This window comes from Ascaphus truei, chromosome 8 (assembly GCF_040206685.1).
Source record: "Ascaphus truei isolate aAscTru1 chromosome 8, aAscTru1.hap1, whole genome shotgun sequence".
Taxonomy (NCBI): domain Eukaryota; kingdom Metazoa; phylum Chordata; class Amphibia; order Anura; family Ascaphidae; genus Ascaphus; species Ascaphus truei.
Window position 1 is genome coordinate 57,350,852 of NC_134490.1, and position 17,620 is coordinate 57,368,471.

General features: G+C 41.3%; 1 protein-coding gene across 3 annotated transcripts in view; it reads right to left on the reverse strand.

The window, feature by feature from the left end:
• Positions 1 to 2,014: 2,014 nt before the first annotated feature.
• Positions 2,015 to 17,620, reverse strand: part of DPYSL4 (dihydropyrimidinase like 4) — a 37,261-nt gene continuing 21,655 nt past the window's right edge. For 2 of the 3 annotated variants that reach the window (XM_075612192.1, XM_075612194.1), the window contains exons 13-14: positions 9,574 to 9,745; positions 2,015 to 3,920 (exon numbers count right to left, since the gene is read on the reverse strand). In XM_075612192.1, the coding sequence (XP_075468307.1) occupies positions 3,829 to 3,920; positions 9,574 to 9,745 (264 nt within the window). In that variant the 3' untranslated portion in view covers positions 2,015 to 3,828. Of the gene's footprint in view, positions 3,921 to 7,189; positions 7,226 to 9,573; positions 9,746 to 17,620 lie in introns of all 3 variants that reach the window. The other variant, XM_075612193.1, reaches the window with a different exon arrangement.

Here is a 17,620-nt window from a genome sequence, read left to right on the forward strand (position 1 = left end):
GATTGTTAATTATAAATACCTGTTTGTGCTTATAAAGCTAATCGAGTGTGTGCTTATTTGAGTGTCATAATTGTGTGAATACTTAATATTGTGTATTATGATAATGTGCATACAACATATAATGACCCTACAGTGAATAACAATAAGTAATAACATTGATTTTACTTGACACAATAATGTATCGATTATATATCATGAAAACACTTTATTCATAGCATATCTCTATGCACAATACACATATTATAATGCTATGGCAACTCACTCATTTATTAAGTTCTATCACGCACTTTTTATATGTATAACACACATTTGATTCAAACACTTTTATTTTTTAATAATAGATAATCCAATAAGGTATCTAAGCACTAATATCACCTTCTTATTATTTCTGTATAGTAGGTTGTTTTAAATTAGCGATGTATGTTTTGTATTATTGTATCAGCTGAGACAGTCAATGCTGTTAGCACGAACACTACTGCTATGGACAAATCAATGCGCATGTGCATTATACCACAGCGCGACATTGACTGTTTAGATTGTCCATATGCGCATGTGCGGGAAACCGCAGGTGAAAACTTACCAATTAACGGTTTCCCTATTTAATGGACACTCGAGGACACATTTAATATAACCCCTGAAGAAGAAAGCAGCCTGCTTTTGAAACGCGTAGGGCGGCAAAGAAGACACAACTGTTTCACTGGTTGATATCTACCCCTATCCCCCTCCACGATATTGGTGACGAATCAGCGTTTGTAAGCTGTACCACACATTGAAGTGCCAAACGAATCTGCCGTAGCTGATCCGGAAGTAACTGCATGATCTCCCTGGTGTATCGAGCGGGGCTACCAGCCCAGACGCCGTCCGGTGCGTGCACCCCCCACGTTTGGAGAAGTTCCGGAGCAGAGGCAGCTTCACTGTAGAGAAGGGATACTCTCAAATTTATCCACCGGTTGCCTATATCATCCATCTGGTGAGTGGGCATTTCAACTATCTTCACCATTGTTGCAGTGTGTCTACCTGACCTTACTTCATTGTCCGAATCAATTTTTTTTATTTTTCTTATGTTCCATGTTTTATTATATGATAAATTATATGTTTTATTAAATGTTTTAAATTATTATGTTTTCACCTCTTGATCTCTCAGCTGATTGTTATTTGTAATATATGTGGTTTGTTTTATATGTTGTTAGTCTTTAACCAAACAGTATTACGCTATGTTTTGTGCTTTTCTCTTATTTTAAGCACATCCTCACCTATTGGAGCCATTTCCTGATCGTCCAACAGGCTTGGTTTTTCATATATCCTTTTTATTGATAATAGGCGCCTTTATATACAATATTCCTTTCTCTCTGATTTATAAAGGACCAATCTAAGCGCTTTTATCTACAGAGAATTGAAGCAGGGGTCTCCGGGGCGGGACCCCATTCAGCTCCAGGGATCCCCTGATTCCAGAGATATTTACCTCCGTAGGGGGTGCCTGTCCACATTTTAGAACGAAAACATCGATCTGTGATTAAATTATCCTTTGCATGAAGACCGTGAGCGTGCTGCATTTTTCTTCTCAGCAATTTATAAACGAACCCTATTTTATTCTGACCAGTTAGCAGAACTTGTGACATTTCACTTTAAAAAAGACCTGCGAGGTTTCGAAAGTTCTCCAAGTAACTAATTCTTCTTTGCAGAACACTCACGTTGGTCCATAAGGCTGGAAATGTTTTGCTTCTTAAGAATAAAATCACATTTGTGTGTCTTAAAAATGCAGTTCTCTGAATTTATCCCAAATTTCACAGAAAGTGTCAAAAGTTGTCGGTGCAATCAATGTAACGCAATACCTCCAACCTAGCAAACACCCGCACCAATAATCTATTTTATTATTACAAAAATAAATTAAAAATTATTCAACACCTGTCCTAGCCCGTTTTCTATGACATTCACACAATTGTTTTGTTATGATATTACAATATTATTGACAGTTACAAGCCACTGGTAACGTAACAATACTCAGAGCAAGGTGTCATTTTCAACAGACTTTATTGATAATTAACAAAAAAAAGTAACTTTAGAGAGACATGCATAGTTTAACACTATCATAAACAATATTTGACGACTGCATGTGGCAGTTTCTTTATAAATAAATCAGCAAAATTACCAGATACAGTCACACAGCTTGTCTCAAAAGGTGCCCATTTTTGGTTCAGAAGTATCATAATCTTTAAAAAAAATAATAATAATAATAAATGTAAGAAAAAATACTAAAGAAAACATTAAGTACTCTATTAGATCTATTGAAGTTTTGTTCTTTTCCCGATTGATACATTTTAGGGGGGGACATGGATTTCTGCTCACACAGCTGTTCTCTAATAACATGTCCACAACATAACCATCTTTCAAAGTGAACAAACATGGACTTCCTACTTCATGCTTTTTATGTGCTAATGTTTGCTAATGACTACATATTTCATATTTTAATGAGTTAGCAAAGAGTATGATGATGATTAGGGTATTAATCTGAGTATTAATTTGAGACACAACACATTTGATCAAAAACTGACTGAGACCTAATAGTAATGTTACAGAGATTGAGGTTGAACAAACATTTTCAAGGAAAATTAATTATAATACACTGTAGAGATTTAGCAATAACTTAATACATTTTTTGTTCCAATGCACAAATTACCAAAAAACATGTTATTAATAAATGCCCCCTGTTATCAACCGTATAAAATAGTAAAGCACCAGTACATACGACTCAACAAAATCTATTCTACACTTGTTGGGGTAGTGCAGAAAAGCAACGTATAGTGTCTGTTTGGATAATATTCTATTACATTTTGATAATGATAATGATGATGACTCCATGACTCCTCTCACTGATATTAAGGTGGGTTTGTTAGGGGGGGGGGGGGAGTTGGGTGATAATCAGGATACAGAAACAGGGTGGAGAGGAAGCTCATTTACAAGATTAAGTTTAAAATAGCCAGAATTCTGTTTTATTTTTTTTTATAGCTCTCATAAATGAGTTAACGGGTTCCCCAGTTAATTTCACAGGCATTTTCTCTGAAGTCTCACCTTAATATTAGAAATGATGAAAATTCCCCACCTCTTTTAAGAGGTGATTATATATATATATACACCAATAAATGGTATGAGTAGGGCATTGATTTGTTATTTGGAGGAGTAATTGTTTAATTGCTTCAATGGTGGTTTGTTTTCATCTTGTGATTCATATTATATACCTGCCCCTGGTTGCCCGCCAAGTATCAACTGTATACATGACTGGTTTTATTAGATATTCACCCTTATTATAGTAGGTTACAGTATCCCATGGGTTATGTACATGCATATTGATTAAGATTTATGGAATGTTAATGTATATGTCTCCTAACTGTTATAAGTTATATATATTTTATTTTTCTATATTTAATATATTCATCCACTTCAATCAAAGATAAACTGGCCACTTTTTCCACCACCAATTTCTTTAAAGAGGAATATTTACTTTACTGCCTTGTACGTGGCAGTCTTTGTGGTACCAGCTACTGAAACAATTTGAGCATATAGGAATCATCTTAAATCACATGATGACATTGAAGTTGGCAACAATGATGTTACTAAAACCATTCAAACCAGTCCGAGCCAATATGTGTTTAATTAACATGAATCATTATTCCTACTCTCATGATTATTATTGTCATTTCCCTTCATTTACAGTAAAGCCTTCTAGTCTTCATACGCAGGCAAATGTGGTTAAATTGGGAACATTGCTTTTAAATGTATTTTTCACAAAATCGCCATGCAGCTTCCTGAAAAGTGGGTGCACTTGCATTACTATGAAAGGGATGTAATATTAGAACGTCCACCAGGGGGTTCTACTATTTTTTGAGTAGAGCGTCTTGGCACATGGTCATCAGCTTGGGATCCTGCAAAAGAATACGCAGACGTTATTGCCATCAGCAGTTATTGTTTACACAATGAAATTGTTGTCAGTGTTGTTATTCATTATTAAAATGATAGCAGCATATATTGAGGACTAAGTATCAAGCTCCCAAGGAACTTACTGCCAATGTGACTGCTTATGGCTGTGTCAAATGTAAGGACCTTCTTAAACCAGCAGTTTATCAAGGCTTGCTCCAGCAATGTGGAATGGAACGGGGATAACTCACTGATGCAATATTCCTAGATTTTGCAATGTCTTTTTATACGGTTGATCATGTTATCTTGCTTAACAAACTCCAATACTCTGTAATAGGGAAGCATGCTTTAAACTAGTTTCATTCCTACCTATCAGGTAGATGCAACATGTGTCCATCTCAGGCTCTAACTCCAACCCCTTGGATATCACCTGTGGTGTCCCGCAAGGCTCTGTTCTGGGGCCCCTATTCTTCTCAGTGTTCATCAATGATCTTCCTAACGCTTGCAAGGGAGCCTCAATACACATGTATGCAGATGACACAATCTTATATGCAGACAGCCATAGCCTCTCCGACCTTGAACACATACTTCAATCTGACTTTTTGAGACTTGAAAATTGGATTTCCCAAAACAAACTTTTTTTAAACACAGACAAGACTGTAACAATGGTATTTGGGACCAAGGCTAAATTTCTAAAGCTTCCAATGACTGAGCTCCAGATCAGAACCAATGCTAAAACCACCCTAACTCCTGTTACTAGTTTTAAATACTTGGGCATATGGTTTGACTCCCATTTAACATTCGGGATGCACATTGATACCCTGACATCCAAAACCTAGGTCAAACTAGATGTACTTTAGAGGAACAAATCCTCCCTAAGCCTGCTGGTCAGAAAGCGTATCGCACAGCAGATGCTAATGCCAATTATCGACTATGGGGACATACTGCACCGACACACTTTATTCGAGCAAATACCCGGTATGTACCTGGCAGATACCTGGAATGCGCCGCTCCTCACCTCTGACAAGCCCCGTTGCATTTGCCTTCCCAGCCTGGGTTCATGCCTGGCTGATGGGCGGCTGATCTGTTAAATGATAATGATTAGGATTTAATAGGCTGCAATGCTTCGCGTGTCTACCAGATGGCATAAATTCATGAATTTTAATGCAGTATATATATATGTAGTGTGCAGTATTGCAGCCAACGGGAATAAAATGCTTCAATCCCTGCCGGAAAATAACTCAATGCACTCGGGCAGAAAACAGTCACAAACCTCAATACACCCGGGTATACCCGAATTCGTGGGACTAGCCGAGCTCGAATAAAGTGTGTCGCCAGTGTAGTATACGGCTCGGCACCCCAAACCCACCTTAGCAAACTTGACACCCTCTACAATTCAATATGCCGTTTTGTTCTCCAATGCAACTACAACACACATCACTGCGAAATGCTCAAAGAACTAGATTGGTCATTACTTGAGTCTATGCAACAAAGTATCCGGCCATTCCTCCTTCTCTTACCGTGCACCCCAAAACTGGAACAATCTACCGGAGACTCTCACATTCACCACCAGTCTAAGTTCTTTCCAAACTAAAGCTGTCTCACATTTTAATCTGGTCTGTAACTGTTACATACTCCAATAATATATTTTATCTCTTACTGTGCATGCAATGTCTTGTATATAATGTATAACCTGGCTCACTTATGTAACTATGTATTGTAACCATGTATTATTTGTCATCTTAACTCTGTGCCCAGGACATACGTGAAAACGAGAGGTAACTCTCAATGTATTATTCCTGGTTAAACATATAAAAAATAAATGTTGTTGGTTATTTCCTCTAGCCCAGTGATTTTAAACCGGGATTCCGTGGAACCTCAGGATCCCATGAGCACCCCTCAAGGGTTCCGTGGTCGCCAGGGGAGGGGGGGGGGGGGGGGATGGGATAACTCCAGCTTTTTCACAATCGAATTCTGGGGTTCTCCAACCAAAAAAAAGGTTGAAAACCACTGCTCTAGCCATTCTCTTTGCTCCGTACTGCAGTCAAGCCTACAATGCCCCTCTCTCCTTCATCCACTGCATACAGTTGAATACAAAGATGTTTTTAAGATCCAGCCCAATGCCAGACTAAAGAGACCTAATAACAGTAATCACCCAGAAACTAAAGGAGCAGATGTAGGGGACCAGAAAATACCTGGCGTTTTGGCCCTTCCTGGACAATGTAGCATCTTATATTTTACGCACCAGTACATTAGCCAGAGAAGTTTATGGCTGCTCTGATATAATGCTTAATTTGACTAATATAATATCTCTCCTGAATGAGTGGACTTCTCGCACAAAAAAACTCATTAAGGTTTCTCCATAAAATTAGCATGTCACATGACCAATGTGCAGGTCATTTGGTCATGTGACCCCCTGCTTCCTGAGATACACACCTCCCTAGGAGGTGCCAGTATCTCTATTCCGTTTCAATGTCTCGGTCATGTTGGCGAGTACATTTAAACTGCAGAGTGATACCGGCACCCCCCTACGGAGGTGTGCATATCTCGGGAAGCAGGGGGTCCACAAAGCTTAAATGATTGGGGTTCAGCTCCGGAGACCTGCTTCAAACCTATTTAATAAAAAAAGGGACATTTTAAGGCGTCATTACGGATCGTTTTTTTGGGGTCTGATCCCGGGTCAAAGGAAACGGCCAATCCGGATTCAAACCCACGAAATATTTTGTCCATTTCTACCCCTGATGCAGTTTATCTTTACTGCCCTTTCTTCAATGTTGGGTTTCATCACTTCATTAACTCATCATAACCTGATAATTTTAGGACACAGGCATTTTATAGACCAGCATAAAATGCATTTCATGAAAAACTTTCTCTAGGAAAAGGTCACAACTTTTATAAAACATCTGAGATGACATGAATGATTAGCGATGACATGAATGATTAGCGATGACATGTTTTCTTTTTTTTTGGGGTGTGGTCATGGTACAGGCATCAGAAATCATACAGTTATGCATAATATCCTATTGAGTCATCCATTAATTCTTCAATTCATGGAAAAGAAAGAGAGACAGTCATGAAAAGTACAGGTAGAGAAGCATGCACTAAAGGCAAGAACAATCCAATAAACTAATATGAGATATTTCTGTCCAAAAATCCATGTGGCGAATGGACAATGCCGGTGGAATGCTGGATTTATTAAGCATAAATAAAATGATTTGTAAGGTAAATTAGATGCGTTTTACAAAAGGAGGAGTGTCAGAAAAGGATGTTAACCTACCTTCGAGATACTAGATACAATGCATTCCCCCCTTTCCTAATGAAAGGAAAAAAAGGACGGCCATCACAATATATGATTTTCACTTTAAAGTGGGGGAGAGATGAGCTCAGGTCATGAACAGTAAAGATTTATCAAATAGCGCTATTCCCTAAGGCTAGAGATGGGGGAATTTTTGGGCGGGTTTGGATCCGCAGCGGATCGGGCGATTCCTTTGGTCCAACGATTTCAGCGGCTCAATCTCAAAAAGGGCGATTTGCGGATTTAAAAAAAAAATGATTGTTGCTGATACAATCCGCGTATTCTGCGAATCCGGCCACGGGTTGTATCCAATGGTGGTTATTCATGAATTCGAGAGGATAAAAAACGGCCAAATCCGTTTTGCGGATTTTACACCGTGAAACGGATTATTATTTTTTTTGGGGGGGGTGGGGCAATGCGAGAAAATCCGGGTAACGGAATAGGGCGGATTCACCCATCTCTACCTAAGACACTTTCTGGGCACCACTTTAATGGGCCAGAAAGCACCTTATGGAATAGCGCAGCGCTGTAATTATGAGTCCTGGTGTTATTTTAATATTGGTTTATACTGTAGCAGCTGCAATACTTTCTAGATGAAATGGCACATATTACATGGCATTTCTTGTCTCTATCTAATACATCTTTCTCTGTTAAACAAGAAGCAGAATTTTAGCAACGGTGTTTTCTGTTTTTCTTTCAACAGTTCTATTTTTTTTTTTAGTATCTACACCAGGGGTCCAAAGCTCAGTCCTCAAAGGTCACCAACAGGCCAGGTTTTATGGATATCCCTGCTTCAGCACAGGTGGCTCAATCAGTGGCTCATTTGAACACTGAGCCAGCCACCTGTGCTGAAGCTGCGACTGATTGAGCCACCTGTGCTGAAGCTGCGACTGATTGAGCCATGTGTGCGGCAGCAGGGATATCTGTAAAACCTGGCCTGTTGGCGGTCCTTGAGGACTGAGTTTGAGACCCGTGATCTGCACAGATGCATCATTAGGGCAGAAGCCAGTCATGGTCTTTAATGAAATATTATTCTGTTTGAGGAAAGCTTGAAAAACTTGGATGCAGAGCGAGTCCAAGGCCATCCTTTATCTATATAAAGTTTGGATGAAACGGCCTTTCTGAATACAGATTGGGGGGGTACAAATAGAATCCTATGTGAAGGCCGTGTAAGAGGCACTCACAATGTAAAGGTGTGTGACTGTCCGTGCTGTACGGAGACAGGGGACAATCTATTAACCCACAATTATAAATACGGTAAGGATGTGGATATTCCGGCGCACTCAACAGGGATCACTCAAGTCAACTTGACATTTAAATGTGTGATTTGTCAGTGCACTGGAGAATCCACATTCTCACTGGTGTAGAAATATAACTTACTCTGGTATATGAGGGATCCTCCAGTAGGCTGTGTTTATAGATATATTCATGCCATTAGTGTCCTGCTGGAATGTCTACACTCCGAACAACTCTTGTGTTACAAAGAGTCGTAATGTGTAGTTATCAGGAGGTCTGCATGTAGTGGAGCAGGGGTGCGCAAACTGGGGGGGGGGGGGGTGCGCAAACTGGGGGGGGGGGGCACGGCGCTTATAGGGGCCCCATGGCTCTTCCCCAAAACATTTAAATTAAATGCCAGGGGACCGCGCGAGGCCTCTGTAATAAAAGTTCCCTTACCTTGTCTCCGACGGCTTTGGGTGAGGAGTCACCATGGCAACGTGACGTCACATGACCCTGCTGCGTCATTTGACGCCGGAGACAAGGTAAGGGGTGGGGGAGGCGAGCAGGGGAGTTTGCGTACCCCTGTATTGGATCATTTACTATGTAGTAAGGCTACATGTACCACAAAGGAAATGAACAGTGTAATATTATTTTTAATTTCTGATCTTTCCTTAAAGATGGTGGTCATGTAGAAATAATATTTTTTCAATGACTTTAGTAATCTGACCATCCTTCCTGGGGCCAAAGGGAACCAATTCCAGGGACATGTTTAAAGTGGTCCCATCTGGGTAATTTATACCCTTTTTCAACCTAATCTGACACCTAAAGGTAATTTCTTTTTTAAAGATGTCCTCTGGCTGCTCCCTTCTGTGTGATGTCACTGTGTGATGTCACTGTGTGATGTCACTGTGTGATGTCACTGTGTGATGTCACTGTGTAATCAGCAAGTGCTTGTACAGCCAGAGTCCCCTCTCCCCACTGCCCTCTAACTTTATTGGTTCTGTGATAAGGACAAGGGGGTGTGAAAAGGAACAAAGAAAACATTTGGTTGATCAACACTTCCCCAATCAGAGACATTCGACTGCCCGAATATATAGCATTGCACCTTTAGGCAGAGGAGTCTTTCCATCCACCCTACAGAATCTCACCAGACAAGCTGAATCCAGATCGGTGCAGGTTACGACCTGGTGCCACTTGTATTTTCCCAGGGCAGGCAACTATCCTTGAGGTTGGTGTTGGAGCCGCAGATTTCGCTGTCATAGTGATATCATGAACAGGCCCATCATATACTCCCCTTGGAACGCCACGGATCTCAGCAAGCTAAAAAACAATACACGGATATTAAATATATTAGGTTTTCCTACTGTGTAGTTATTGTAGTTAGTAATAGTCTTTCTGTCTTTTCATGAACCTACTGCACCCCACATTACTGGACATTACTGCACCCCACATTACTGGACATTACTGCACCCCACATTACTGGACATTACTGCACCCCACATTACTGGACATAACGTTTAGAAAAAGATGAAACTTCTTAAAAATATAAACCATCCACAGTGATCTCATGTATATCCTGAAGGCGTATTCCAAGTTAAACGCCCACCTGTTTTCAGCATCGGTGAGAAGCTGGGGGTCCGCGGAGCTAAACCGCATTCATTTTAGGGAAAAGGGGTTATATATACTCCTGCGCACGAAATCAAAATTCTAAAAGAAGGGGACCCTAGTTTCCAGAGTTCAAGAGAATTCAAATGAGACCACGCTCTAAATGTGTGCAATACAAATATACTTTTATTATATTAAAGAAAAGAACCTAATAGTTCTAAAAAATAAAATATAAAATTAAAATTTTACCAGATGGGTACAAAGAAGTATAAACCAAATAACACTTAACTCATACAACTAAATTAGAAAATCCCCTAATAGGGGCCTATAAAATAAACACTTATTACTTATATAAAATAACTAAGCATACATGTAATATGTTTACATATATAAGGTAACACGCTTGGGATTTAGGTAGTATCCACCGTAGTATAGTAATTGCCTCCACTTTGATAAAAAAAAGGATAAGTTATGGATATGTATCCCAGTATTGGTGGAAAACACTCTGAGTTGTAGCTTGGTGTAAGTGATTGTCGGCACTGTATATTTTAGTATCTGTTGGTATACTGGAACTCCTCCCACAGGAGGCAGAAACGATGCACAGCCGTAGTGAAAAAGCGGAAGAAGGCTGGGATGGTGACTAAAAAAACTTTATTATAGCAGAGCGTAGTACTGACGGATCCCCTGACGCGTTTCAGCCTAAGAGGCCTTTGTCAAAGAGTGATCCGTCAGTGAAACCGGACATCCTGATATAGCATGTTCAAACTTAAACACCTGTGCATACTGCTCATCAGCCAGTGGGCAGCAGGTGTAGAGAGCGACGTGCCTGTATCAGAGGTATACAAACAAGTATGTGCAGTTACAAATGAGACCAGAGATGTATAAACCTAATTCAAAACATATGCATTGCAAAACAAGTAGCAACACAAAGAAATGAACAAAAATAATAAATAAACAACTGGTCAACAAAATAAAAACAAAGTGAAATCATCAATCTCAGTAGATACACTTATGCTGAAGAAATGAAATATATATATACAAATATACGATGAACCGCTGTGGCGGGAGACGTGTGATGTGAAGACGCAGGCAGCATACGCAAGACGCGGAAGCAGCAGACGCGGAAGCTACAAATGCACTCCAACATCACAGAGGAGACTTCGATCTAATCTACACCCTGGTCGAGTAGTGGAGGGGGAAGTGAGACAACAAGTAAGTCGCACTACCCCTCAGGATCCCGGCAATAACTACATCTTAAAGCTAGGAGTGGCACAATAAGAAGGTAACGCTCCCTTATCTGTACTATCAGTGGAGACAAAGATTTGTGTGCTAAAGAGTGGTGTAATCCTTAAGAAGAAGGCTATTTAATTCTGCCTATATACATCTGAACACACCTTTCACTCCATGAGGGTTGAAAACCAGAGAGTATAAAGTCTGCCTAAAAACCTGTGACTTTAACTAACATCTCTTTCCTCTTGCCCAGCCAGTATACCAACAGATACTAAAATATACAGTGCCGACAATCACTTACACCAAGCTACAACTCAGAGTGTTTTCCACCAATACTGGGATACATATCCATAACTTATCCTTTTTTTGGACTTATCCAAGTGGAGGCAATTACTATACAACGGTGGACACTACCTAAATCCCAAGCGTGTTACCTTATATATGTAAACATATTACATGTATGCTTAGTTATTTTATAAGTAATAAGTGTTTATTTTATAGGCCCCAATTAAGGCATTTCTAATTTAGTTGTATGAGTTAAGTGTTATTTGGTTTATACTTCTTTGTACCCAACTGGTAAAATTGTAATTTTATATTTTATTTTTTAGAACTATTAGGTTCTTTTCTTTAATATAATAAAAGTATATTTGTATTGCACACATTTAGAGCGTGGTCTCATTTGAATTCTCTTGAACTCTGGATACTAGGGTCCCCTTCTTTTAGAATTTTGATTTCGTGCGCAGGAGTATATATAACCCCTTTTTTCCTATCTGTACATATAGGGGAATTGAAGATTCCCTGATGTATACTCCAGCATCAGATGTCACTTTGTCTTATATAGAGTAAAACGGTATACTCTACCATTGCAACAAGTTCATTTAGCGCCACTCTCTCTTTTTCCTATTACTCGCATTCATTTTAGCTCTGGGGACCCTACATTTTGCTAGATACTTTCTGGTGGAAGGTGCGCCAGTATTTCATGGAGGTTTAAATCCCTGCACCATGCGGGCCAATAGGAAGATTCAACGAATGAACTGTTGGCACATGTGATACATTAGATTTAAAGCTTTATTATGCTTCCCCTGGAGGGGAGTACAGGGTGGCAGTTTCCCCAGTAAGGAAGGAGGGGGTCCCTGGGAAATTAGTGCGGTTCAGAGTTGGAGACCCCCTGTTTCATATACATGTTAACAAAAAGGGGAGAGTACAAAACATTTTCAGTACAGGGAACTAATCCTTTAAACTCTTTGTATGTGGGACCTGAACTTTAGGACTGAATGTAGTTTTTTTAAACCAAGTACTCCCAGGTGCTCTAGGTCATACAAGGTGATTCCGTGCTTCCGTCCGTTAACCATCGTCACCCCAAAGGGCAAACCAGTATTAAACATTATAGTTTCTGAAAAGAAACCCCCTATAATTAAACATACTGTGCTGCAACTTCAACCAATATTGAGCAGGTTATCTGACCCTCCAAAACCGGCCTACGTTCAAGAATACTGATTTCTACATCAATTATCCTTTTTTTTTTAAACAGTTTTATAGTCACCATTTTTATTATTCATCCCTGATCACTGCAACTCTGACATTGCTGCAGCATTCTCCCATTAGATACTGCAGGTGTGGACCTCTGACTAGCCAAACTTAAAGAGGCAATCCAAGCTGGCAATTTTTTTTTTTTTAACATATGATTGAAGCAGGGGGTCTCTGGAGATGAACCCCATTCATTTCATTTTATCTCAGGGGACCCCCTGCTTCCAGAGATACTTACCTCTGTAGGGGGTGCCGGTAGCAGCTCCACTAGCAGGGTTCACTTAATGGTGGCGTTTCAAAGCTCCCGCTGCGCTGCGGGCCAATAGGAAGCCGTGAAATCATCACGTTTGGCCAACGTGACACGGGAGCTTTAAACTTTCAGGAGATACCGGCACCCCCTTTGGAGATGTGTATCTCGGTAAGCAGGGGGTCCCCAGAGCTGAAATGAATGGGCTTCAGCTCCAGAGACCCTGTGCTTCCACCCTATGTTTAGAAAAATGTAATAAAAAAGAAAGCATGAATTGCTCCTTGAAGTTTCAATTTATACAGTAAGACTATTACACATGCCTGAAGTCAAGTGATGGGCCTATGTAACAAATGTAGAGAAAGTGTTGTATGACTGAGTTATTTCACTAATATAGGCGCTGCTAGACAGGACTGTACCTTTAAATGAGGAAGCAGACCAAGTGTTTCTAGCTCTGAGTATAACATTAATGTGTTGTGATTATCTTGCTCCAATAGAGCTGCAGGGCTGCAGTACCCATCACATTGAATCTGTCACATTGGGAATGGTTTCTCCAGGCCGTACATGACAGAGCTTAATGTGTTAGATGGTTTAGGAGACCATGGCTATAAAATATTACGTAATCTATACAGTGGCGTAAATACATTTTTTGGGGCCCCCACAAAGATTTTTTGAAGGGCCCCATACATAAATATAAAAATAGTCAGCAGCCTTGTGAGCACCCCCACCCCTCACCCCTCACCACACCACATCACCTCTCACCCCCCACACACCACCCCCACCCCTCACACCCCACCCCACACACCACCTTGCGAGCACACCGCCCCTCACACACCACCCCTCACACCCAATACACACACCATCCCTCACCCCTCACACCCCATACACACACCACCCCTCACACACCACCCCTCACCCCATACATACACCACCCCTTACACACCTCCTCTCACACACCACCCCTCACACACCACAATGATCCCTCACATCCAACCACTCACACATTTTCCACACATCCCCCCTCACACCACACACCCCATACACCACCTTGCGAGCACCCCCACCCCTCACACCCCACCCCTCACACACCACATTGTGAGCACCCCCACGCCCCACACACCAGCTTGCGGGCACCCCCACCCCTCACACAAAACATTGCGAGCACCCGCACCCACCCCTCACCCCCATACACCACCTTGCGAGCACCCCCACCCTCACACCCCTCACGCGAGCACTCTGACCCCACACCCCACCCACCACACACATCTCACACACCACCCCTCACACACCAACTTGCAAGCACCCCCACCCCTCACAAACCACCCCTCACATACCACATTGCGAGCACCCCTACCCCTCACCACCTCTCACACACCACCTTGCGAGCACCCCCACTCCTCACACCCCACACCACCTTGCTAGCACCCCCCCCCACACACACCACCCTGCGAGCACTCCCCCCCACACACCACCTTGCGAGCACTTGCCTCCACACACACCACCTTGTGAGCACTCCCCCTGATCCTCACACTCCCCCCCTTATTGTCCCCCTCTCTCCTTGTCTCACTCCCTTTCTTACTCTTGCTCCCTCTCTCCCCCACCCCCTCTCCCTTCCCCACCCCCACCTCCTCTCCCTTCCCCACAATCACACACACACACCCCGCCCCCCCCCTCTGAGAATTATACCTGGGGGGAGGTAGACAGGGCTGCTCCAACCCAGTCTGTGTGGGAGCTGCTGCAGTGAGTGCAGCTTCTTCCAGCATGACTGGCTGCTGCTGGGTAATGCAGCCAATCAGGAGAGGTGTCAGAAGCTTGGGGTTGGGTCCAAGGAAAGAAGGAAACAACATGGAGCGGAGAGTGTGTGGGTGTATGTGTCTCGAGCGTGTCGCACATTTCAACATTGTGTCCAGTATTTTTGAAGAAGCCACCTGGCCACCCTACCCCTAATAGGCATAAGTGTATTCAAGGGCATAATCCAACATTTTACAAAAGGAACGGCTTAAAAAGCTGAGCGCAGGGGGAGGGAACAATTAACATCTCATTAAACATCATTGTCTGGATTTCCCCCTCCCTCTGGTTATTTAGACGTCCTTTGATACAGCTGAGGATACTTAACTCTTTTGATTAATGAAATGCCCAGCAGATTGCAGCAGATTGGTCTGATCATGAATAAGAGACTTTTTTGCATTACTATATTAATCAGCAAGCATGTCATTTGTGTATATGGTTTAAACTGTAAACATAGTGAGGCCTTGCCAGTCACAGACCCAAAGTGTATGTAATGATATCATATTACATTAGCAAATGGTAGTAGAGTTTGTATTTGCATGGGGACTGGGGCTTTAATGGAGAAAATTGCAATAATGACCATTGCTGCTTCCTTCCATTATCAACAGTTGCATGCAAAGTAATATACACACGGCTATTGTGCTGAAGTACTTCTTACTGTTGGTCGGTAAATTAGCAACAATATTGCGGTATAATATTTCCTAACAATAAACATTAGCACTGATTTAATGGCCATTAGTTAATCCCAGCATTGACACTTAGGTTTGCAATGTGCCTTTCTTAATGACGTTTTAATAGTGGTATCGGCACCGATAGATTTGTTGTAGCTTGTTAGTGGACGAACATGAGAGTTAATAATGGATGAAATGATAGTGTTCAGAGATTCGGTGACCCAACGGATCCTTTCTTCGTGTGTTCTGTGAGTACATAGACAGTCCCCATGAAGGTGCGACCTTGAATCGCTGTACACTATAGTTTCATCTATGAAGTTGACTCACTGCAAGGAATCACACAACCTAGAATATCTGTACCCACAATAGGCAAGGCAATGCCAAGCCTCACATTGACAATCTGATCTGCTATGAAGTGCGACAGAGTAAATAAAGCTGCTTAAAAATCCAGTGGCTGTTTTAGTTAATGAAAATGTAGCATGATATCCATCCTGTTGATCTGTGGATTATGGCTTTGTGGCTTCTAATGGCTTGTTCATAGGCAGTTGGAGTTTGGCTATCTTTATGACTTTAAGATAAAAATACCACTAGTGAGCACATTTACATGTCTCAGAGGTCCACAATCCTAACGTTCCCCTTTATCCCTTAGCATACAATCTTCCACTGCAGTAGGGATTCTGGGTAATGACATGCAAATAAGTACTCATATTGTTTTCCTTTTTGCTTCATGTCCATTTTAACATGGGCCCTTATAAGCTCATGCCTGCCGTATTACACAGCTTGGTCAGCACAGCCTTTAAGATGTAATTTGAAAGAAACTGTGTACACAAAGAGACAATAAACATGAAAAGACAAAGAGCCATATTTACTAAGTTATCTTCTGACATAAGGATATGTGCTGGAAGGTGTGCTATAGAGCACAAACTGATTGCTCTGTGTGAGTTTGGTTTGAGGCTCTCTCCTATATATATATATATACTATGTGAATAAAAATTGGTGAAACCAAAAATTAGGACATTTTATTGCATTTTAAAATAGGAGCCTGGAAAGAATACAATTAGTAATGTTAGGTGTTAAATTTTCTAGTCTCTGAGTGTCTTTGTTCTGTAAATCCCTTGGAAAAAAGTTCACATTTATCTTAGAGAGAAAAGTACAGCGAATAAAAGTACAACGTAATAAACACTGACACAAAATGATACAGTATTAGGTGAATCCATTTTTGCTAAATATGCTACATACCCTATGTAGTTCTAAAACTATATTAATATATGAACTTGACATCCATTTCATGTAATGCCAGCGTGCTAAGGACAGTAATAAGGAATAAGAAAGAGAAAGAATGTAATGGTTAACGTTACACATTTGACTAATGGCTGAATGAGCTCTGATATGGACAAAGAGAAAAGGACAGCAGCACGAAGGAGTCAACAGGAGTTGTCACTTAATCTGCCTGATTCCACAGGTCCGTCACTGGGTTGACAATCTTACTGATGCGGCATCAACATGACCTTCACAATAAAGCCACACCGAGGCACTGCTTTATGGGAACAGAAAGAGGTGGCCAAAGTGTGATGTTACAGCAGGGGTAGGCAACTCCAGTCCTCAAGGGCCACCAACTGGTCGGGTTTTCAAAATATCCCTGCTTCAGCACAGGTGGCTCAATCAGTGGCTCAGTCAAAGACTGAGCCACTGATTGGGCCACCTGTGCTGAAGCAGGGACTGATTGAGACACCTGTGCTAAAGCATGGATATCTTGAAAACGTGACCTGTTGGTGGCCCTTGAGGACTGGAGTTGCCCCCACTGTTACAGGATGGGGATTTTCCTGTTTTTTAAACCTAATATTCATTTGTAAGAGAATAAAGAATCTATTGATAGCAAAAGGGGTTTAACAAGGCTACACGCTGTTCTGTGATTATCACCCTACAATATAAAAAATGTGTGCAAAGAGGTTGGTTAGCATGTTTCCAAGACTTGTGATCTCATTTGAAGGAGTAAAAGACCATTGATTAATGGCTCTTTGACGACTCATAATAAGGATTACTAATATGCTGTGTTTGCCTTTCCAGGATTAAGGAACTCCGCTCCATTCAAAGCAATGAGAATACAATCTTGTTCAGCAGAGGGAAGTG